Source organism: Charadrius vociferus, unplaced genomic scaffold, assembly GCF_000708025.1.
Source record: "Charadrius vociferus isolate BGI_N301 unplaced genomic scaffold, ASM70802v2 scaffold183, whole genome shotgun sequence".
Lineage (NCBI taxonomy): Eukaryota > Metazoa > Chordata > Aves > Charadriiformes > Charadriidae > Charadrius > Charadrius vociferus.
This window is the reverse complement of record NW_009648250.1, coordinates 4,399,813-4,422,580: the sequence shown is the minus strand read 5'-3', so window position 1 is coordinate 4,422,580 and position 22,768 is coordinate 4,399,813. Positions and strand designations below refer to the sequence as shown.

The 22,768-nt window shown below is 42.5% G+C and overlaps 1 protein-coding gene across 1 annotated transcript in view; it reads left to right on the top strand.

The window, feature by feature from the left end:
• The window catches only part of ARHGEF28 (Rho guanine nucleotide exchange factor (GEF) 28), a 136,039-nt gene that overhangs the window by 24,666 nt on the left and 88,605 nt on the right, over nt 1-22,768 (top strand). The window contains exons 2-3 of the mRNA XM_009884307.1: nt 16,420-16,567; nt 18,444-18,737. Of these exons, the coding sequence (XP_009882609.1) occupies nt 16,420-16,567; nt 18,444-18,737 (442 nt within the window). The remainder of the gene's footprint in view (nt 1-16,419; nt 16,568-18,443; nt 18,738-22,768) is intronic.

Sequence of the window (22,768 nt, the reverse complement as noted above, 5' to 3'; positions counted from 1 at the left end):
GGTAAGATGTAGCACCAGGCTGTTTGCAGCACTTGAGTGCCTCGAGACTGTCCCACCTTGGATAACCTTGGTGATGGTCTTTGCCAGGGCTGGGTCTGCAGAGTGCCAAGCATGTCAACTTTCTAGGGTTTCTTTTTCTCTGACTTTTTTCTGTCCAGCGTGTTTCCTCGTAGTGCTCTTTACAGAGTTTGCATGGTCATTCCTGTTCTTTGCTTGTCCAGCTATTTGTTTGTTTGGGTTGGTGATGTGCTCCAGGCGATGTGATATTGGCTTAATTCGCTCTGTTTTAGGAGCCTATGTTTTCCATCACTGTAATGACGTCAGTGTCTGGTGATCTTTGTAGTGCACCGTTCCTTGCACTGCTCTTTTGTAGTTTGGAAATGATGTTTAACTTCATTTACAAAGAAGGTCTGAGGTGATGTAAGTGCAGCAACATCCCTAAAATGTACGAAAGGTGTGGTGAAACACACTCCCATCCAGGTTTCTCAGATCCTAACCTAGGATGCTTGGATGGGGCAGCATCCTTCTTCTGTAACCTGATTAGAAGTTAAAAATGTCTGTATGAAGAACATTTTTGTGCATGGTAGTTTGCTTTGCTGTGATGGTAAGTGGAAACTGCTTCTCATGCAGCTTGCTCGTGGCGTGTCCCATCAGAGGAGGCACATCCCATGGGATGCAGGTGCATCTCATCTCACTTACAATTGCAAAGAAGGGGGCAGAGAGGGGGAGGTGCATCAAGTCTGCATTCACAGCCATCTCCCCTCCAAGAATAAACGGGAGCCAGAGGAACCATGTCTCAACCTTCATCCCCTTGTCCTGTAGTGAAGCAGAAGGTATGGAGGCCAAGGGCTGTTCCCATGAGCGTTTGGAGCACTTGAGGCAGCATGTCCTGAATTCATATGCTAGTTTGTATGCACATACAGACCTGGGCCCCATCCACACGATGGGATGAAGGCAACGGCCTTCACCGTTGCACCACTGGAGCTCAGCCTCGGTAGCAGTGGAGAAGGAGGAGTGAGTGCAGCCTGGTGGCCATGGCTGGCCTTCCAGGTGGACTTGCTCCAAGCAAGTTGAGATGACAGTGTGGCTTCCCTGCTGCCTCTGCATTAACTGCTGGCCCAGGAGCTTGACTCTCCTAAGAGAGAAGGAATGCAAAATTGGAAATTGAAGGCTGGCGTGGGCAAGACAGTCTGGCAGCTTTTTTATCACATGCAATATACCTGTAGCCTATCCCTAAAAAAGCATGTCTGTATTACAGCTTCAGTCAATTATCCCTTGAATCCATGCTGGTTTATTTCCTTCTGTCATTAAGTAACAATTTTAAAGTTCTTTTGATCTTTTGTTATTTTTTTCCAAGGATATACCCTCCCTGAAGGAGTTTTTGGGCAAACACCTGGGCTACAGCCAGGCTCATTAGCATCTTCACTATTTTCTTAATCTGTGATCTTGTGGTTCCTCAAGGATGAGCTGGCGTAATTCCCAGGGACCCAGTTGAAAACACAACTGCTTATTCACAGGTACCTTGGCCATAGAAGGTATTTGAGTAGGGAACAGAGAGGAAAAAGTGAAATAAGGGACATATTTCATACCCAGGGAGTGCAGACAACAACAGCAAATGCCTGGGCTGATTTTTAAGGTTCTTTCCAGCAAAGCCTGCTGTACTGATGGACAGTTTAACTACCTGGATTTCTGTGGGTGAGAAACATGGTGAAACAGAAATAACTCTAAAATGTTTTTGTTCACAAATAAGCTCATTTCATTATCCAGTAAAAAAAGACATAAACCAGTAAGCACTGGCCAAGGAATGAAGCAAGGGAGCTCTGCTCAACCAGCTGCCAGGGGCCATTGTGCTTTGTCCCATTGCTGGCTTTTTTGTAGCGGAGGAAATGAAAAGTTTCAGATTGGAAGTCAAAGTCCTGTTGAAAAGATCAGAAAGCAAAGGGTGGTAGAAAGTTCAATTTGAAAAGAGGATTTTAATGTGTATCCAGGGATTGGATTAATTTTGTACTTTGTCAGCAACTTCTAGTTGTCTGGGCTGTTTTTACCTCAAAGGTGAGAGTTTTCCAAAGTGCTCTCTGTTGGTTGATGTTGCTACAGCTGAAGGCAATAGTAAAGTGCACTCTGATATTCACACAATCTTGAACGCTTCTGAAATTTTCAGTTCTGCACTGAGGCCCATGCAAAAGGTGATTAAATAAACAGGGATTTTTTTTGTACTGTATCAGTGTGTTCTGGAATAATTTGAGCATATCTGCTGGAAAATGTTCAGAGGTCCATAGGCAGAGGGACTTTGAAAGCACGTGGTGAGACTTAAAAAGTTGTGAATTATCTTATCTGTCAGGAAGAAATTCCAAATGTTTTTTTTTCTGAAGTACGCTATTTGTATGCCTTGTTAGAGCTAGGGGGACAAACGAGTTGTAATTGTTACCTTTTTCACAAGTGCGTGGGTTTCATGTGCTTGAGAATTGGGAAACAGAAATTAACAGAAATAATTCAACAATGGTACCCTGCTTTCTAAATAATTGGCATTCAAACTGATACACGATTCCAGCGTAGTTTTGTGTGATAGGACTTACATATTGATCCGCAAGTGAGCAGTTGATCATCTGCCTTGCCAAGCTGTGTGCCTTCACAGTTCCTTAGTGCTGAACTGAGAGAGTTGAGGTGGGAAGAGGGGTAGAAAGAGGTAGAGTTTTCCATGGTGGGATACAGCCTTTGGATTTTCTCCTCTTGCCATGTGTTCAGTCTCTTCTAAGCAACACTTTGCGGACAGAAGCCAGTTCCTAGCCTGTCTTGCCCATCCTGTGCGTTCACATTCCTTGCTGTTCTGGTAGGATTGGCGATATCCTAGGCCAGTCTGTGTGTTCAACCAGGCTCAAACCACTGTCTTGTTTAGATGGTGATTCCAAAACACAAAAGAGAAATGTGGCTTAAAATGTAATTGTGTGTTGGGCTTCCAGCGTGCATTTGCTAATGCATGGAGCTGTGTTTGCTGGCCTGATCCAGTGCTGGCTGGAGTCATCAGTGTTTTGTTGTTGACCCCCGTGGGAGCCTGGTCAGGTCCATCGTGGGCGGCTTGCATGGGGGCATACAGAAGAGTGTGCACAGGCTGGCCTGTGTTTGGATGAATAGTTTCTGCCAGAATGAGACCGAGGAAATACACGTGAAAGAATGAGATCTATTTTAAAAGATGTGAAGGAAAAGAGCGGGTACTTCAAAGCGTGTCCATCGGCAGTCGGATAATTTTTTGCTCCCGTGGTGTATTATTTTTCCTCCATTTTTTGTTTTTCTGTTCAGTCGTTAGACTGGGATTTTTCTGGGCAGCGATTTTGTGCTTACATGTATTTGTGTAGTGTCTGCAGCAGTAGAGCCCTGATGTCATGTAGGATGTGAGAATAATAAGTAATGTGATCTATGTATTTTAAATCAAGTCAACTGAAAGATGTAACTCCTTTTCTTTAGTTAACATGTCAGAATGGATGTTCATTTTCTATTAATATGCCTTATTGCAGAAGTTTTTTGATGTGTGTATGTGAACAGCTCATTCCCAAGCTTCTTAATTCCTCTGTATGATTTTATGCACCAACATAAATTGTGTTGCCATTGACAGCAAAACACTGAATGATATTTTTAACGACAGACCAGCAAGAATGTTAATGCATGTTTTGGCACTGTGTAATGCTTGAAGATTTTTTTTCTTCTTCTTCCTTTTTCTTTTTTTTAACTTCCTTTTTTTCTGATAAAGGCATCCAGGCTATTTTTATTTCTATCCAGCTGTTCCAGAATTAGAAGATATCCCATTCTCCACAAGTGTTGATTATTTTGCCATATGGGAGACTGAAAACTTTTCTCCATGTTACCTGTTGTCACAGTTTGATGGTGTACTAAACACAGCTTTAAGACCACTGGTGACAAGTTAAAAAGAATATTGGCCATGTGACACAAACTGCTGATTTGCTATAAACTTACTCTCTGGTTCAGATTGTTTAAAGACATTGGTAGGTTAATTCTGCACCAGCAGCCAGATGAGGTACTGTCGCTTTTCCTACTGCTGACATACAGCAGGCGTAAAAAGCACAAAGCCAGCTTAAGCTCCGTATCGTGTGCTCTCACTAATTCGGTAAAAATGAGATGGTGTGCCCAGGTCTGGTGTGGGTCAGGGTGGCAAGGCTGAGTGTTGCTCATGGTGACGTGTAAATGGTCTTGCTGCCAGCTGTACCTTTAAATGGGAGATTAGTGTTGCCAGCCTGTGCTGAGGAAGAAATTAGTGGATGCTTTCACTCTGTTCATCCTTATGTTTTGCAGAGTCTTTGGGGGCTTTCTTGCTCGTGGCTGAGTTCCTGCAGCCACCTACTTGTGATCATATTAAGTGTCTAAGCTTCTGCGTTTGGCACTAGAATATATTTCTGAAACAGCTTGCTGTTAAAGTTATACTATATTTATGTACCTTTTGATCTTCCATTACGAGTTAATCCTTTCAGTACCCTGGTTGTCCCTTTGCCCTGACATCACCCTGTATACCACTACAGCAGTGCAGCGTGAAAGCTTTATGTGACACCTGCATCACGGCGTTAACACTTTTTTGACCGCCTCCTTGCTGCATGCCACGCTGTTTGTGGCCTAGAATTGTGCTAGGCCTCCCTCGCAACCTTGGTAAGCTCCTGCTGTGTTTGTGCTTGACATCTTTTTGGGGATGGTGCTTTGCAGCAGGGATGAAAGCGATGCGAGCTGGAAGAGCTGGCAGAAGCTAAACAAAAAGCAAAGGGCTGACTGAGAGGGTGAAACAGTAGAAACAGGACTGAGGAGGGCAATTTTTTTGTGGTAAGATGATGCTATAGAAAGTAAGGACCTTGGAATTGTCTGGGCATATTGCACGTGCGCTGAATGAAATGCATCAGTATGTCTAATGTGTATTTCTTTTTAAAGTGGGTAACATTAGAAGCAACTTAGTAGAGCAGAGCAGCACAGAGACTTGCAGATCTATGTATGTCATTACCTGTTACTGGGTTTCTTCTTTTTAGAGGAATTGTATTTGGTTTTGCAAGTAAATAAGCAGTGTTTTAGATGCCTTCATTTTTTTTTTTTAAATTCTGTTGGATTCTTATTCCTTTTCCTGGGGCCAAATATTGCAGTTCTCAACAAGAAACTTGCTCTTCTGCCTCTGTCTGTGAAGAGAGTGAGCCTGTGCTGAGGCTAGTGAGGAGGCAGTAGGTGTAGCTTATTTTGAGACATCAGCTTTGGGAAAATGCCAGTGTATGCAATTTCAGAAACTCCCAATACAGCAGATGTACTTCAGTTTGTCACCGGGGGAGGAGTATTGCAATAAGCTTGACTGAAAGCCCACACGGTTTAAGGCTGATGTCCTACTGAAACCCAACAAAATAAAACAAAATCCTTCATCTCTCCTCCTCTTCAAAACAAATAAAAATATAATCCAGCTCCGCAGTCATCAACAGGCTAGAGCTCAGCTTACGTGTGAGAACAGCTGTGCAGGAACGGAGGCTGCGCTGAATTATTTAGTGTGGCTTTCTGGCGCATTGCTGGCCATTTTGTGTCACCCAGCTATCGTGTTCTCAAGGCCAAAGGCTTGTTAGGCCCCTAAAAAAGCCCAGATATGTACCAGCTGTGGAAGGTGGGAGAGACCAGGCAGGGAAGTGTTTCTGTGGGAGGAAGTTCCCGGGGCTGTGTGGTAGGTGACTGTGCAGCGGGTGCTTTCAGAACAGGGTGGACAAAACCCGTCTTTGAGGAATAACTTGGGCAGTGTTGATCCTGCCTTGAGGCAGGGGAGTAAACTAGTTGACTTCTCAGGATCTTATCCATCCTTCTTGTTCTTTTTTGCTTGGAGTGTACTTTTGTCATCGGTTTGGATTTAACAGAATGCTTTATTTTTTTTTCCAGTTTATTGAGGTTACTTAGCAGTCAAAAAAGGCAGCAATACCTTCTACCAACACTTATTTTTCCTTTTAAGAAGGCACAATATCTAAACCAAAGTGACGAACTTGCTGATATTTCATATTAAAAGAGGGCAGCTTATCGGTCTTCATTAGGAAATTTCTCTGTTAGTGCTTTTGTCTTCAAGGTTGTGCTAGGACCTTGCTAGAAGCATCCTTCAGATGACAGCCAGCATGGCTTCACTAAGGGCAAATTGTGCCTGACAAATTTGGTGGCCTTCTATGATGCCGTTACAACGTTGGTGGATAAGGGAAGAGCTACCTGGACTTGTGCAAAGCATTTAACACTGTTCTCCATGACATCCGTGTCTTTAAATTGGAGACACATGGGTTTGACTGATGGAGCATTCAGTGGATAAGGAACTGGCTGGATGGTCGCAGTCAAAGAGTTGCGGCCAACAGCTCGATGTCCAAGTGGTGACCAGTGATGAGTGGCGCTCCTCAGGGGTCGGTACTGGGACTGTTGCTGTTTAACATCTTTGTTGGTGACATGGATGTTGGGATGGAGTGCACCCTCAGCAAGTTTGCTGATGACACCAAGCTGTGTGGAGGGAAGAGATGCCATCCAGAGGGACCTGGACAGGCTGGAGAGGTGGGCCTGTGCAAACCTCATGAAGTTCAACAAGGCCAAGTGCAAGTTTCTACATGTGCACCGGGGCAATCCCAAGCACAAGTACAGGCTGGGTGGAAAATGGATTAAGAGCAGCCCTGAGGAGAAGGACTTGGGGGTGTTCGTTGATGAGAAGCTCAACATGAGCCGACAATGTGTGCTCTCAGCCTGTAAAGTCAACCACATCCCGGACTGCATCAAAGGAAACACAGCCAGCAGGTTGAGGGAGGTGGTTCTGCCCACCACTCTGCCCTGGTGAGACCTCACCTGGAATATTGTGTCCAACTCTGTAATCCTCAACATAAGAAGGACATGGACCTGTTGGAATGGATCCAGAGGAGGGCCGTAAAGATGATCAGAGGGTTGGAGCACCTCTCCTTTGAAGACAGGCTGAGGGAGTTAGGGTTGTTCATCCTGCAGAAGAGAAGACTCTGCGGAAACCGTAGAGCAGCCTTCCAGTACCTAAAGGGGGTCTACAGGAGAGCTGGGGAGGGACTCTGTATTGGGGAGTTGGAAATAGATGATCTTTAAGGTCCCTTCTGACCTAAACCATTCTATGATTATATTCGGGGATTCAAATGGTCAGTGAACACTTTTTTCTCACTCTTTTGACAAGAATGGAGAGCTGCCTTAACTGCTAGTCATCAGGCTTCCCTTGTGCTGTCTAAGAGAATGTGAGGGAGATACTTCTTACTTGTGCCCAGAGGTATCTGTGCAAATGCTTTCTCTGCATTTCTTACAAAGCTTCCTCACACTGAAGAAATACCTACACATTCTTGGTGCGTAAAGCTGATGTTTGGAGAATCTGCTGTGGTGCATTTCCTGCATACAGGTGGTGTCTTCTGCACAGGTGTGGAGGCTGAAGGCTGGTGTTTTACCTGGTGTGAATGAGTGAGGTTCTTGGGGTGCTGGTGGAGCTTTGCAGAGTAAATCAACAGAGCACTGGCTGTTCTCAAAGCAACCGTACATGCATATTTATTTTTTATAAAAATCTCCATGTAGGCTTTTGGGCAATGTGTTATACTAAATATGACCATATCATTGTTGTCTTATAGCTGAAATTTTCACCTGTTTTGTTAGCGTTAAAGTTATCTAGGCCTATTAACCATTGGCATTAGCTGAACTTTTGATACAAGCATTTAATTGTGTACTTGGTCAGATGGCTGGCCTTGGGGATGTTTCTTAACAAGTGGCGGGGGTGATTATTTGAGGAACTTCTAAGATGTTCTCATGGACAATGAGGATTCTGTCCTTGAATCCATAGTGAAAGAACTCCTAATCAAGGAAAGCAAGTATTGTTATCATTCTTGAAGTGAAATATCCTGGAGCATATGTGCATATGGACCCTGAAAATGCTACTAATCTACATGTTTTGAAACTTGGCAGAAAAGCAAAAATTCTGAGTGTCCAGAGTCAAACTACTTTCATTATAATACTAAAAATCACGCCCATAGGTCAAGAATACCCTGGCCCAGGTGAAGACCTTTCCCCTGAGCATGTGTAGTAGCTATAACTTGATTGAGCAATCATATGTAAATTACTAATCAATCAAATAGATATAGGAGGGACTGATATGATAATGATACTGTAAAATAGGCATATAAACCGTGTGAAGAGTCCTGTTCAGTATGCATGATTTGGGAAATATTCCACCTTGCACCCTGGCTAGAATAAAGCAATGTCTCCTCTCTAAATGTAGTCTCTGCATTTCAGGAGAATCAGAACTTTTACCTTTTTACAGTTAACATCATCACATACCTTGTCTCCAGTCCGTACATGGAATTATGTTTGTTCTGTTACTCTGGATAGAAAAGAAATTAATTATGCTCGGTTGCTTCTTCTCTTAAGTTATTCAACTGGGGACAAATCCCCTATTTTCATTTAAGATGTCATTAGCTGTACAGTTAAAAAGTTAATAGTTATAGAGAAGTGTTCGGCTTTTATCTCCTATTTTGTTTTTCAGTTTGTTGCTCCTTTCCTTCCCTGGGTATAATTGCTGTTTCATTGTGTGTTTAGCCTTGAATCCCATTGCATTCCATTCAAATAGGGCACATGCTTTCTTAAACAACTCCATGCCAATGTTTACTGCAATCTGTAGACAAGAGCTGTCTGGTGGTCATTATAAAAATATCACTGAACATTAGAAAGTCATGTTTATAACTTTGTCCTTGTTATTAATGGTTTGAGTGTGGTTGTTTTGTGTTTATTTACAATTTCCCTACTGCTTTTTTAGCATCTTTTGTATAGTATTGTTCCTAGTTGCAGCTAAGTTGTTGGTTATTAAAACTGTATGGCTGCTCAGGGAAAATGTCTTGACACTATTCCTGTCTAAGCACAAGTAAAATATGTTTAAACAATTCAGCTTAAAATATAAAGATTTTCTGAAGTGAGTCTTTTGAACAGTGAAGAAAGATTTATGCTAAATGCTAGTGACAGCTGACATAGAGGAAAAAAGCCCCATTATTGCTAGGAATACTGGGGAATTTGCATTTACTTCAAGATGTTGGGACTTGCAATTTGTGGACAAAGAAGCCATTTTTTTTTATCCCTGAACATAAATATTTTTCTTAGAGCACGTAACTACAAATGTGGTGTCAGTTTGTACCATTATATTCGCAGGTAATATCCTTGAAAATGCTGGATAAAACATTATTTCTTCAGGCTATTATGTTGCTTATATAGTTCAGTAAAGACATTTTTAGTGTACTTTAGAATCTATTATTTTTATGGTAAAAGGCTGCTGGGAAGATAGATTTATCCAGGCTGTGTATGCAAGGATAGGGACCAATCATTGAAGTTTAAGTGTTAGCTGGCATGATGGCCTTGGTCTGGAAGCCCACCAAAGGTCTTTTTGCCTTGCACCTCTTTTGCTGGGACAGGTTGCTGGTGAAGAAGCTGGTGTTACCTAAATGAATTCAAAGTGTAAGAAGCTCGTTTCAGGTTAAGGGCCAGTTATTTGTTAGGGCATGGGGTGCCTTGCAGCCGAGTAGGGATCAGGCATGCTGGAAGTGCCACGGTCGCCCCTGGGGCCTGTCCTGCCTGCCTGCCGCCGTGCCTCAGCCATGGGGGTTTGCTACCTCCTTCTCCTTGCAGGAAGCCTGACCCAGTCCCTCGCCGGGATGCAGAAGAAGGTCATAGCGTGGCTGGAGGTGGGAGCTCTTCTCCTGAGGCTGTGGGCAGTCTGGTCTTTGCTGCTCCCTACCCAGGATGTGGGGCTCAGGGGACCTTGCTGCTGCGTGCCAAACCCGGTCAGCTCTTGAGCGCCCTAGAGAAACCAGAGGAAAACATACATCTGAAAAACCTGTTTGGTTACATTGAAAGAGTGCATAGACCTATAAATCCTGTTAAAAACACAAACCTTCCTAATCTCCTCCTCGGTGCTGGTGCCAGGGCAGTGTTTTCACCGGCAATAGAAGGTATGCTTTCCTTTATGGATCCCAGAGATGTCAAAGCTGCCAAACACTTGCTCAGTCACAGGTTTAACATGCTGAGAGTTGGGTCAGTGTCTCTCTTAACGCCGCTGTAGCTGCAGCCTCCTCTCCCCAATCCTTCTGCATGCTTTTATTTATTTTTTTATTTTTCTTTCAAGGATTGCAATGATACTCTTGGCTCGCATTAAACTGGGGGCAAAACTCCTCCTGGCTTCAATGGACCAAGGGTTTCTCCCATGTTCTTTTTCTTCTTTACAATTTCTGGTATCTTTTTTGCAGTCGGAGATGTTGATGTGGCTGCCTGATATTCTCTGCTGTTACAGGTCTGGATGGTGTTTGAGTTCCTGTGTGTCCCTGTGGTGGTTCAATAGTGTTGAGGTACTTGTTTTGAGCCGCTCAGGTGTAGCTCTAAGTAAGGTAATGGCCGGCTGGTCTCAGTAATTGCCCTTTGACTTTAAAATTTCCTTCCTCTGCAAGTCCATCAGAATCAATGCTATGAATACATGAGGGCAAGGACCTTCCCCAGCATCTACCTGAGAAAAGAGCTGTGGCCAGGGTCTGTTTATTTGCTGAGATGCTGAAGTGGCACATCCTTCCTCCTGCTTTGATTAAATTGGGATTGATCTATCTGAGGTCCACGTGGACCCTGAGAAGCATGCTTAGGCATACCTACACATAGAAGTAAACCCGTAACTCCCTGTTACATTCTTCCAAGTTCGTGAGGATATAAATAAACTTGTTATGGTGAGGATTTAGAGGTTGAACTGTCATTAGACAAATCAACTTGTGAAAATAGTGTCAAAGACACGTAGCAACTGGTGGATTGTCAGGAATCTGGCCCAGCCAAGTCCTCTGGGTCCACACTCTCACAGCTGCCCTGTATTCAGGCCACTTGGCCCGTTTTCTAAAGATGAAGTGCCTGCATGATTTATCTAGTTTGGGGTTTGGTACCTGGAGGATAAATGTTAAGCCTAAATTTGCTCTATATTTAGAAATGCAAAAGAAATACGCCAGTTGGGATGTGTTTCTAGCTTCAATGTCTGGAACGAGCTCAGAACAAACATCGCTCTGTAGGAGCAGAGTGTCCCCACTTCAGGTAGTGCCTATATCATAATTCATTTCTGTTGTTTTTGGTCTTTTGTATTAATATGTGAATTAGGGCTTAATTACCTACTTTTAAATGCTGATAACTGTAATTTTAGTCTCTTCATGCTTTGGTGATAGGTCAGTGCCAGGTTTTTTAGAGACTTGAGAGACTTGTTTTGGTTATGTCTTGCAAAATGGGGTGGGAAGCAGTGAAGGAGAACTTTCCCCAGATGTGAGAGTGGTGCTGAACAAATGTTTTCTGTGAGTATGAATTTCTCATGGTACTCCTGGAAATGTGTTTCACTGCTGCTTACCTACATTATTTAATTGTTGTAACAGTCAAGTGGTGGATATATGTTTTGATTGAGAGCCTGGATTGAGCACTCGGGCTCCGCCAAGAAGAAGCTCCGTTAGAAAAGAGGTAGCATCCCCAAAAGCTCTGGGAAAGCCTTGTGAAGCAGAGTAAGTTACTGAGTCTCATTGCAAGATCCATCCCACTTCCCCCCTTCCTGTGTGCCTTGCTAGAAAAGGGGGAGGAGGATGGAGCTGGAATTGCTCCCACTTCTGTCACTCTCCGCATTCATTTGTCTGCACACAAAAGACCTGTGCAGGTAGTTCCTGCTGCAACCTGCTCCCTGGGCTGGGCTGGTCTTGCCCGAGGGAGCCAGGAAATAAATGCCTCTGCAGGGAACAGGTATAATGGAAAGATATAAATTATCCCCCGGATTTAAGCTAATAAAATAAGCCCTTTTCTTAAAGGACTAATGTACAGCTTCTGGGTTTCTGCTTTGTATGTACAAAGAAGCTGATAGAGATCAAGTTTGTACATGTTTCTGAAGCTCCGTTGCACTTTTCTAACACTGAGCTTTAACAACTGCTAAAAAAAATAATAATCCAAAGTAGACCAGACTAGACTAGACTATTTCAGTTGCAAGAGACCTACAATGATCATCTAGTCAAACTGCCTGAACCCTTCAGGGCTGACCAGAAGTTAAGGCATGTTGTTAAGGGTGTTGTCCAAATGCCTCTGAAGCACTGACAGGCTTGGGGCATCGACCACCTCTCCAGGAAGCCTCTTCCAGTCTTTGACCAAGGTAGTTGTGGCACTGAAATTTTGTTTTATTTACAATGTACATATTTTTCAGCTCTTTTTATATTAGTCTTTCCAGGTTGTTCTTATATGGCTTGAAACACCCTAAGTTCAAGGTTCTCTGCATCAGTCTCTTCTGCAGACATTCACGTGACAAATGCTGGGGTGTATCATCCTTGAGAGAAATTTTTGGCCCAGAGCTCTTCAATGTCAAGGTTGTCAAAAGTTGCGGAAGAAATGTACAGTTGTTGCTAGTAAGATTGGCAGCTCTCAGTAAAATGGTGGATTGCCTGTGTGCAGAGCTGATTGCATGGTAAAGACAACGCCCTTGAGTGATCTGCATTTAAGTGCAGCTAAAGGCAAGGTCATACATCCAAAAACAGAGTGCAAAGAATTAAATAAGCTGGCAGACTTTTCCCTCATCTCCTCTTCCTCTTTCTCCACCCTGAAAGGCTGCATTTTGGTTTGGCTTGGGAGCTGGATGAATCCTTCTGCCATTTTCCAGCTGCAGAGTCTGGAGAAGGCTCATGACACGCATCACTTTTTCCAGGTATTTTTCCACGTAGGAGTTTTCTAGGATGGACTGCAGGTCATTTTTGGTTGAAGAAAAATAAAAAGAGTCAAATAGTTCCGCTAACAAAGTTGGCTTCACACAGGGAAACGAACAGTGTGCCAGTTACAGTTCTGTTTCACTGCAGCTCCCTTCACAGCTGTGAGAAGGAAAGGAAGGAATGGGAGAGCACTCTTGGTGTGTGCATACACGGGGACACCTCTCGTGGCAGCAGTAAAAGCATCCTCAGAGTTCAGTGGTTTTGTTGTTCTCATGTGTGTAATGAATGACCTCTGCCAGCAATGTTTGGAGGGAAGTGCAAGTGGTCGTAAGAGTGGGAGAGACTGGTCTGCCAAGTAAACACATTTGTGCCAGCAGTGCAAATGGGTTGTGGGTGCGGCCATCTCCATCAGAGTCACATTTGTTTGTGATACTGTCTAGCTGCGTTACAGCATCTTTTTTTTTTAGTGCATATATATAAAAGGATGTAGACTATATGTATGCTACATATGCAACGTATTGTCTGATAGCTATATTAACTCTATTAAAATCTAAAAAAAATATTCTGTAAATGTAGGAAAGGAATTGATCAAACATTGTGTAAGGTTCTTCTTTCAGGTTTCACTTTCTCCTATGAACTCTGTTTCTTTAGCAAATTATAGATCCCTAACACTTTTATTGGAAGTATTGCTTTACATTCAAACCTGGCATTAGATATGTGTAATTCTGCACTAAAGGAAGACTGTGCTGAAGGACAAGATGCTTAAATATTCAGATTTAAATGTAGTATTAGATACATTTTGAACAGCCACAGCGTTCCCGTTAGTACAAATGATTTTACTTTTTTCATGTCTTTTCCAAAGGGAAGCTTTATAAACATCTCGCTGTATAAAGATCAAAGCTTCCATGGAGTTTGTTATTAAAGCATGTCCAAAGTACAGTAAGTATGCCTTCCTAAACACAGACTAAGACAGGATCTGCCATGTGTAGATCTGAAGCCGGGGTGAGGGCTGTAGCTCAGAGGGGAGGAGGAGGGGGGCAGAAGGGCTGATGTGTGGTGGAAGAGGAGTTGTCCTGTGAGAGGGCAGGCAGCCATGTGGCTGGCACGGGGCATGGCCGGAGGGGACAAGTGCTGTGCAACGCAGTGGAGGCACAGGAAGGGATGGAAGTTTAGGCGTGAACTCCAGCAGTAGAAGGGTGCAATTGTAAAAGATTTTCAGGTGGTGAGAAGGGGAGTTGACATAACTGCACCAAGGGTATTTTGGAGAGGAGTAGGTGAGAAGAAAAAAGATACTTTGAAGGTAGAGCAAGAGGCATTTGTGGTAGCCGGAACCGCAAACTGATGCATGTTTTAGTAGTGGCAGTAAGGAAGAAGGTGATGGAATTGAGCAATGTGAGACGAGAATATCTGAAGACGGAATGGATGCGATGGCAAATGGGAAGTGCTGGAGATGATGATGGGAGCTTGTCCTTCATGAAATAGCTGTTTCTGATGCCAGGTGTGATAATCATCCAGCATCAAAAACGGTGCAGCTTAGTATTCCTTTGTGAAAGTTGCTTTCTCTGTTATCTTTGATTCCTCTCTAGTAATACAGGGTTTAGTCCTCCTTTTGGATCATGTAGGATTTTCCAAATGAATCACTTACTTGTTTGGCCAGATACAAGGTAGCTGCCAATTTGCCTTCCTTCTGTAAAATCTTTGTTTGAATTACCAGCAATTTCTTCTTCTGGAGGGCTGTAGGGAGTAGGTTATGAAAAACCTGTTTTTATCATATACACATGAGCTTTCCACTCTGTCTTTTCCACTCTTGCTTTTTTTCCTCACCCGTTATAAGACAAGGGGTTGTGAAATTCTCCCACGTGTCTGTACATTATGCAGTGTGATCAGTTTAAGATGTTCTACTCACTTTACTGAGTCTAGATTAACGTTTTTTTTTTTTTTAAAAACCCATATAAGCTAATGGCTACAATGTGAGCTTGATTTTTTTCCCCCAAGAGTAGGCTTATGAAGTCAGAGATATTGCCACAAAATATCTCCCTTGTTTCATATAGTTAGTGCAAAGAAAATGTGAAAGCTATGTAGTCCCTCAGCCCTAGGGATCCAGAGGGTATAGAGGCGATTTGGGAGTTATGGCTGCTGTGCCCATGTGGAAGAAATTCTGCTGTGCTCCTGTGCACCAGGCTGCTGTCAGCAAAGCCCCCACTGGAGCAGTCTGTGGAGTGTCTTCAGGGACTTACACCGTTTCTATCTCCCCAAAATAGCCATCCATAGTATTTTTCAACAGACAAAAAGGGCTATTCACAAGTAACATAAAAAGTTTTTTTTAAAAAAAAGATGATGATGATTATTATTATTAATAATATTTTTTTCTGGGTATAACAATGCAAAACCCAAAGAGAAATAGGAGAAAACACTGGCAGTTATAATACTACTTCAGGCTACTAGAAGGAGGTGCATTATGAATTTCTGGGGATGACAGGCATGTTTGATCTCAATACTGAACTCCTAATGTTGTTTACATCTGTCCTTACAGGAACAATCCTATCTAAGGAAGATTTTGTGCCTGAAACTAGCCTTTGCCTATTCACCCCTAGTTGAATAAACCTGCTTCTATTTAAGAGGAAAACAAATGCAGGATTTGCATTGTTACAAGTGACGAGAAAGATGTCCTTGGGGAAGGCAGGAGAAGATGTCACGTTGTGGGAGGTGGCAAGAGTCTCACTGCAGTAAAGTGTGTGTTTGCCATATAACGAACAGGGGAAGGAGCCGGATGCTTGTCAGGACAGTCAGGGGCATAACTGCGGTTTTCAGCCAAGGAAATTTCTGTGCTACTGTATTGTGCTTTGGTGCAGCTTTTTACCAGACTTGTTTTTGGAGCCGGCGGAGTCAGTGCTGCAGTAACTGTTTTGAATAGAGGCAGGGCAGGCATGGTTTGGAAGTGTGAATGGCTGAGATACTCTTCTGCAGCGTGTTCTCCAGAAAACACCATTCTGCCAGATGTTGGGGCAGTTCTGTCTTATTTGGAACAACTGTGGCAGCCAGGGACCGTGGTGGTGCACGCTGTCCTCCTCTTTGAGGAAATGCAACTTCATCTAAATTTCCTCCCTCAGACATGTCAGATATTTGTTATTGTTTGCTGCTTCTCAGATCCCTTTCCTGTTCTTTTCTGAAGCTATTGTATGACAGATTTTTCTTGGCTGGTTGCTTTCTATTTACTATAAAGAAACCCATGGGCAGATATCTGGGAACTAGTATTCTTTGAAACGAGCAGAGTCAGTTGTAGAATTACATCAGTGCTTTTGTTTTGCAAACCAAGTCTAGGATCATTTCAAGTGCTTTTGAATTTTTTAATTTTTTTAACACAAAGCATTCTTTTGTATATAGCAAAATACTTGGGTTCACTGACTCGCTTATTCTGATGCATTTTAAATAAAAAGTCAGTTATATTTGTGTTATAAAAGGATTAGTTGAAAGACATTATTTAAAAGGCATTTTTTAAAATCACCTTTACTTGCTCAGGCATAAAACTGGTGTTACTTTCTAAGTGGAAATAGTGAACTGCAGATTTGTCACTGGATCACAGCCTCTGTTTAGTAGAGCTGAAAATGTTATAATAAACTTGTATATGAAGTGTATATCAATGGGTTTGTTGGAGATGGGAAATTGACTGGATGTTTCTGAAAGTGCTTTCATTTTTCAGGGACAGGTGGCTATAAGTGCAAAATTTGACAAAGGCATTTACCTCCCAGAGGACGCTGAGTTTTACTTTGTTTACGATGGGTCCCTGAAGAGACACGTAATGTTTGCTGAGCGAATTAGTGACAACACTCTTCAGTCCATTGTTCCAGGTGAGCCTGAAGTCCTGTTTATGTTTTTCATCTCTTTGCTATACCCCACCCCAATTTCAAAGCTGGGTACTACTGGAGGATTTGATATAACTCTGTTTTATGGTTCTGTAATGGAGGAAATGCGGGAATGGAATGATGGCCTTGAGGATTCAGGCTGAGTTTGACTGACCATAGGTGATCCTGCCTTTCATAGCAATCCACACCAGCATAGTATCAGGCACAGGCAGCGTTACTGGGCTTGTGTAGTTGGATGTGCATTAAAGTGCAGTCTTCAGGGATGGCACGATTTTTAATGTGAATTAATTCTATGCCACAACTGTTCACCTCTGGGCATCCTAACACCTCCACAAGTCATGTTTTTGTATGAGCTTTCCTTGGATGCAGCAATCAGCCTGGCTTTCAAGGCCCTAATGGTGGAGGTTGTGTGATGCTTAAAGCTCTGCTGGACCTCTATGCAGTGCAGAGGTGTTGGGGGAACTGTTCCAGGGGTGCCTCGCTGCAAATGGAGGGGATTTGTCTTGCCTCCCATATGGCTCTCTGCCTTGGCTTTGTCCCCCTGGTGGGTGTAACATAAACTCTGGTTGTCACTTTTATTGTGTGCTTTGTGACCTTTTCCCTTTTTGTGTGAGTGGGTGGCTATAGACATGATGTACCTGTGCAATAGGATCTGTGTATTATTTGTTCTTGTTTTCTGAAGGTGATTTAGATTCTGAAAATAACTGCTGTGTATAAAAAGGGAAAGTTTGCTGCCGTTATGTGGTGGCTCCTTTGATCCTGTAAATGGTAAATGGTTTTCATGGAATACAACTGGAGAAAATGCAATGCTTATTCCAAGGGGAGCACTGCACTCTTTTTTTTTTTTTTTTTTTTTTTTTTTTTTTTAAGAGGCCTGAAATGACACTGTTAAATGATTGCTTCTGGGCTAGGAATAAAAACAGGAGGCTACAGGCAACACTTAATCCTCTGCTGGTTTCCAACAGAAGCCACGAACAGATGAAAATAAAGTGTGAGGTTAAAATATGGCCCTGCTGATGTTAGTGTTGTTTCGTAGTGGCCAAATTAAACATAAGGGAACGCAGAGCACTTTTTAAAAACAACTGCAGATGTGGTAAGTACATGCTTCCTTCTGCAGTTACTAGATTGCATAGATACTTTAGTTATTCACGGATATTTTGGAAAATTTAGATTTGCACCCATAGTATGTCATGGTTAGCTCTCCAGTAAGAGGTACAGCTTGCACCTCTTTTAGATGTATGACATCCACCCTCACTTAGATGGCAAAGGAGGAGGAGGAATGCATGAGGTCTTAAGAGGTTTGAGAGACAAATTGCCTTAGACTTCGAGGGTCCCAGCTGTAAGTTAGAGAACTGATACAGCATTTAATCAAGTCTGCCAAAAGCATGAAGCATACATTAGGTAAAGGTTTCTGGGTTTCGGTCTACATGGAAACACTGGGTAGGTACAAAATGGGTGTTAATAAATAGGTATATTACTCAGAGTTCGTGTTGGCACTCTTGTCATGAGCATCTAATTTTTCTTAATTTTTATCCAAGAACCTTCATGCCTTTGATTTGTGGGATTTCATCCTGATGTGGTTGCCTCTTCTTTCCATTGTGGTTGAAGAACCTTAATCTAGAGAGGCTGGTTCTAGAATTAATTATGTCAGTATAATTGGGAGGACTGGCAGTTCACAGTCTAGTTCATCCCCAGAAATGGTTGGTGGATGCCCTACGACAAACAGATGTAATCAGAGGGAAGAATAAAATAATTCTGGATGAGTAGTCATGGCTCTTAGAGGCAGGGGAGGAATGAGGAAAAACTAATGTATTTTATGACAGTAGATAATGATACTGATTATTTTACATTGTAATTGCAGGCCATGGATGCCAAGAAGTGGTTTCTGTCTCTGTGTTGATGTATACAAAGGGATACTCACCTGTGGTCCTCGGCAGCTGTCCTGTCACTTACAGAGAGAATCTGTCTTGCAAGTTGTCTCACTTTCTGGTCGATCATGCAGAGTGTGTCACTGCTGCTAGTCACAAGATGTTGCTGGATAAGTTTGGGCTAGGGATAAAAGATCTGCAGTCCCTGGATAATGATTTGATGATGGCCGTCGCTCATGAAGAATTGCCGTCAACCTGGAACATCCTTGGAAGCTGCTCAGAAGGTGGTAAGATTTTATTTTGAGTTGGAAAGCTTTTAACAGTGGTTTGGTGCACAGTTCAGAGCAGAGTACCTCACCATTTCATCCCAGGTTCTCAACCCTTGTGCTTTATTTTGTGGTTAAGATGAAAAATTGTTCAAGTATGAGAGGGGTAGTCAGAGATCTGGTTTGTGCCCAGAGGTTTAAAAAGGATAATAATGGTTATTGTAACTCAGTCTGTCCAGAAGCTTTTTGTGCCTTGACTCACTGTGAATGCAGTTCTTTATTTATAAATAGACTCTGCCTTTGCAAGATTAAAGAGCTGTCTGTTTAAAAAAAGCAAGAATTGTAGCAGAGAAGTGTTGCTGCCATGATTCCAACCAAGTGAGATATTTTAATTATGCAGACAAAAAGGAGATGGTTATAAAACAGAAGAATGTGTTACTGTAGGCATTCTGATGTACAGAGTAAACATAATTTTTATTATGGTTCTGTCAGTGTTTATGCTTTATTTATGACTATGATCGTTCTTTGGGGAGAATATCATTGAACAGGTTTTGTGGTTTTTTTTTTGTTGTAGAGGAAGTGGGATGAAAATATACATGAAACCTTACATTAGGATATGCTATTGAAAAATTTTGTAACAAAATCAGGTGAAATTTTTCTGGTTTCAGGTTTCATTGCAAACAGAAAACTGTAGTTAGGTTTTGCTGAAGAGTATAATTTTTTTTGCAGACCCAGCTGATTTATAGCTGAGGTTGGAAACAGCGTTAAACTTGATGGCTTCACATGTTTTTAATTGAAAATTTGGTACTTTTGGCTGTTTTCCTTTTAGTACTTTAAATTGCTAAAAATTGGAGGACAGGCAGTTTCCATATGAGCCAAACTGAAAGAGAGATTCATGCAAGCTTTTGGGAAGTGAAAACACAGCACTTAGCCCATTTCTTTGGGTGAGGGCTTTTTTCCTGTCTTAAATCTTTCTAATTCTTAATGACAGATAGCTTGAAATCTGCTACTGCCTTCCTCAGGAGAAGGATGTTTTTTGTCTGTCTGTTGTAAACAGCTCTTTCAAGAGATGTAAAAACAAATACCAAGTCTCATTCAAATATTGGCTAGACAGGAGAGAGGAAAAAAAAAGCCTTTACTTGTTTCATTTTGGTGTGTAGTAAATATTTGTTCACATTACTCAACTGCTGGAACAGCTGTTGGATCTTAGCAATGAAGACCTTGATTCAAAGCCTGAAGAAATCAGCTGTAGTTTCACAGACTTGGCTAAGCTTTTCATCAAAACCAGTTGAAGCCCAACCCAGAAGCATCAGCAGGATACCAGCGGTACTGAGAGATGCTTGGGCAAAGCCAACCGGGTACCTGCTTGCTTGAAACATGGAGGAGTTTATGCTGGGTGTGTTGTGGGTCTGGAGGGTGGGAGATCAGCTCAGTTGGTACCAGATTAAGCTCTGCCAGGGCAGCTGCTATCTAAATAGCAAAATTCTTTAATTTTTTATTGTGCTAATTGTTAATTTTCAGGTGTACTGCAACAGTTACATGGAAAAGAGTATGCTGTCCTCGTGAGACTTTTATAGGACTTGTTTGGTTTTTTGTGTCTATGTCTTTTTCACACTTTATTCACTTTTCAGATTTAAATACTACACATTAACAAAATTTGAATACAGCAGAAAAGCAGGGATGTGTGCTCCGGTCACTATACAAAGTCTCTGTGGATGTTAGACAAGCATATCTTGAAGGTGCTGCATTAGTGGTTGCCTCATGGGCGCTGTTGCACTGAAGAGGTGACATGTCCCCTTGTGCCCCAGTCATTGCTCTTAAATGAAGCTGTAATCTTTACCCTTGTTTCTGAATAAAACAAAAACTGATCCAGATTCCTGGGGCCTTGTCACGATGCTCACACACAGCAAGGAGCTCTCGGTGCAGTCCTGCCTGGGCAGTGCTCGCTGGCCACCCTTGTTGAGTGATCAGCTCCTGAAAGCTTTCCGGACAGCTTCTCCTTCAGCCCAAGGGAGGTCAGCCATTCTCTTTGTCTCTCTCTAAGGGCCAGGCTTGGGCTGGGCCTGACATCTGTTTTGGTATCCTCTAAGTAGTTTGTATGATTTTTTTTGGCTCCTGTATCCTTTCTCTCTCCTTCCTGAAAGTATAGTTTTGATCCTTCTTATGGCCATATTCTCTTTTCACCTGACTCTGAGAAGCACTGGCTCATGTTGCTTCCTCATGGTGTCCCCGTCACTGTGTTTTTTGTTCCCAAAGCCAAGAGGCCAAGCACAGCTAAGGGTTGCATGTGGCTGAGGGAGACCTGTGCTTGCAGGGGAAGGAGAGGGAGAGAGAAGGGGTTGGACTGGGGCAGGAGGGCTTCAGATCTCAGCACAGGTGAGGAGGACAAGGTTCTTCATCTTCCACCATGGGGTGACCAAGCACTGTCCCAGCACTCTGTTTCTTCCCCCACCTCCAAAAGATCCAAATGGATGAGAAAGGGAATTTATGAGGGTTTGGAAAGAGCATGAGACCTTCTTTTCTTACCTGCTGTCCCTGCAACTCCTTGCCTTGACAGTGTCAGGATGTTCTTTTTAGTATTGATGTTGTGAAAGATGAGGGTGCTATCATCCATCACTAGTTAGGACCTCATGCTTATGAGATTCTGTCAGTTTTCAGAGCTGCTGGACTATTTTTATTGGAAAAAAGTTACTTTTGAGTTACACGTCACTGGAGAAAATTATTGCACCATCTGGTGTTTTTGGACCTTGTTCATTTTAGTGAGGATTTAGAGACATATGGGTTGATGGAAAGATAGAAGAATAATTTATTCTTTGGAGTTTTGTTATTTGGAAAAAGTGTTTGTATTCCCTTTATAAGGCATTAAAAGGATTGGATAAAGAGAGAGCCTGGATTGTCCGGGGAACATTGCAAATAATTCAGGAATTTAGTGGAGTTGCACAGGTCAGGACTTGTTAGCCACGTTATTTAAAGTTCAACAAAAGAAACAAGAAAGCCTGAACCTTTTGGTAACCCTCAGTTGTGCCTGTGTGACAACCGTGTCAGGAGCTGCTCACTCACACAAACTGGTCAGATGCTGAGGTCACCTGGCCCACAAGCAGTTTGCTGCTAGAGGAAACTGGGGATCCAACAGAGACCTTTGTTTGTTGGTGGGTTTGAAGAAAGGGGAAGGAGCGCTAGGGAGGAGGGAGAGGGATAAGCTGATTTTCTTGTTGATTGCACCTTCATAAAGGATATTTTCCTTCTGAAAACTGGATTATTCAATTTATGGAGATAATCAGTATTTAATATAAAGGCAAATAACTTGTTATAGAGCCGCTGAAAAAAAAAAAGAAAAAAAAAAAAAAAAAAACCAGAAAGATGGAGTGGTTTAATCTAGATGAAAAAATTGCTTCCAAAATGCTCTTTGTACCGTCAGGTTAGGGCAGTCTTTTAGGACTGGCAGCCTGCAAGGACCATCAGGCACGGGTTTAGCATCTTCACTGCAACTTTTTTGTCCTTGGCACATTCAGTCTTATGTCCCTTGGCTGTTGGAGGGGGAGTGGGAGCACATGAGTGCGGACCTTGCAGGGAATCTGCCTTTCTGGTTGTTTTAAGGGCATTGCTAGGAGGGTGAGTTCAGGTTGTCTGGGTGATTTAACCATGCTGGTAATCAAACAAGAACAGTTGCTCCCGGCTTTGCCACTATTTACAGTTATTTTCAAGAGGAATAGTGCTCTTTTAGGTTTAAGGCTATTAGTAGAAGCAATTAAATTACAGCCTGAATGATGAAAATTAATTGTGGATCATAGGGAAGGGAACTGCGTCTATGCTTGTTTAATTCCCTTTCATGAAGAGGGAGGACTTCAATTTTATTTCATAGATGCTTTGTAATTGTTTGCTAGGAATAGGTCTTGTGGAGTGAACTGAAGTACCCAACCTCACTGCTTTATAGTCTGCCTTTGGGCAATGCACTTCCATTTTCTGCAGCATTTTTTCCTTTATTGCCCTCTCCCTGCTCTTGTCTTTGTAAATCCTGTTCCTGTTTCCATGTGGTGTTAAACACATTCCTG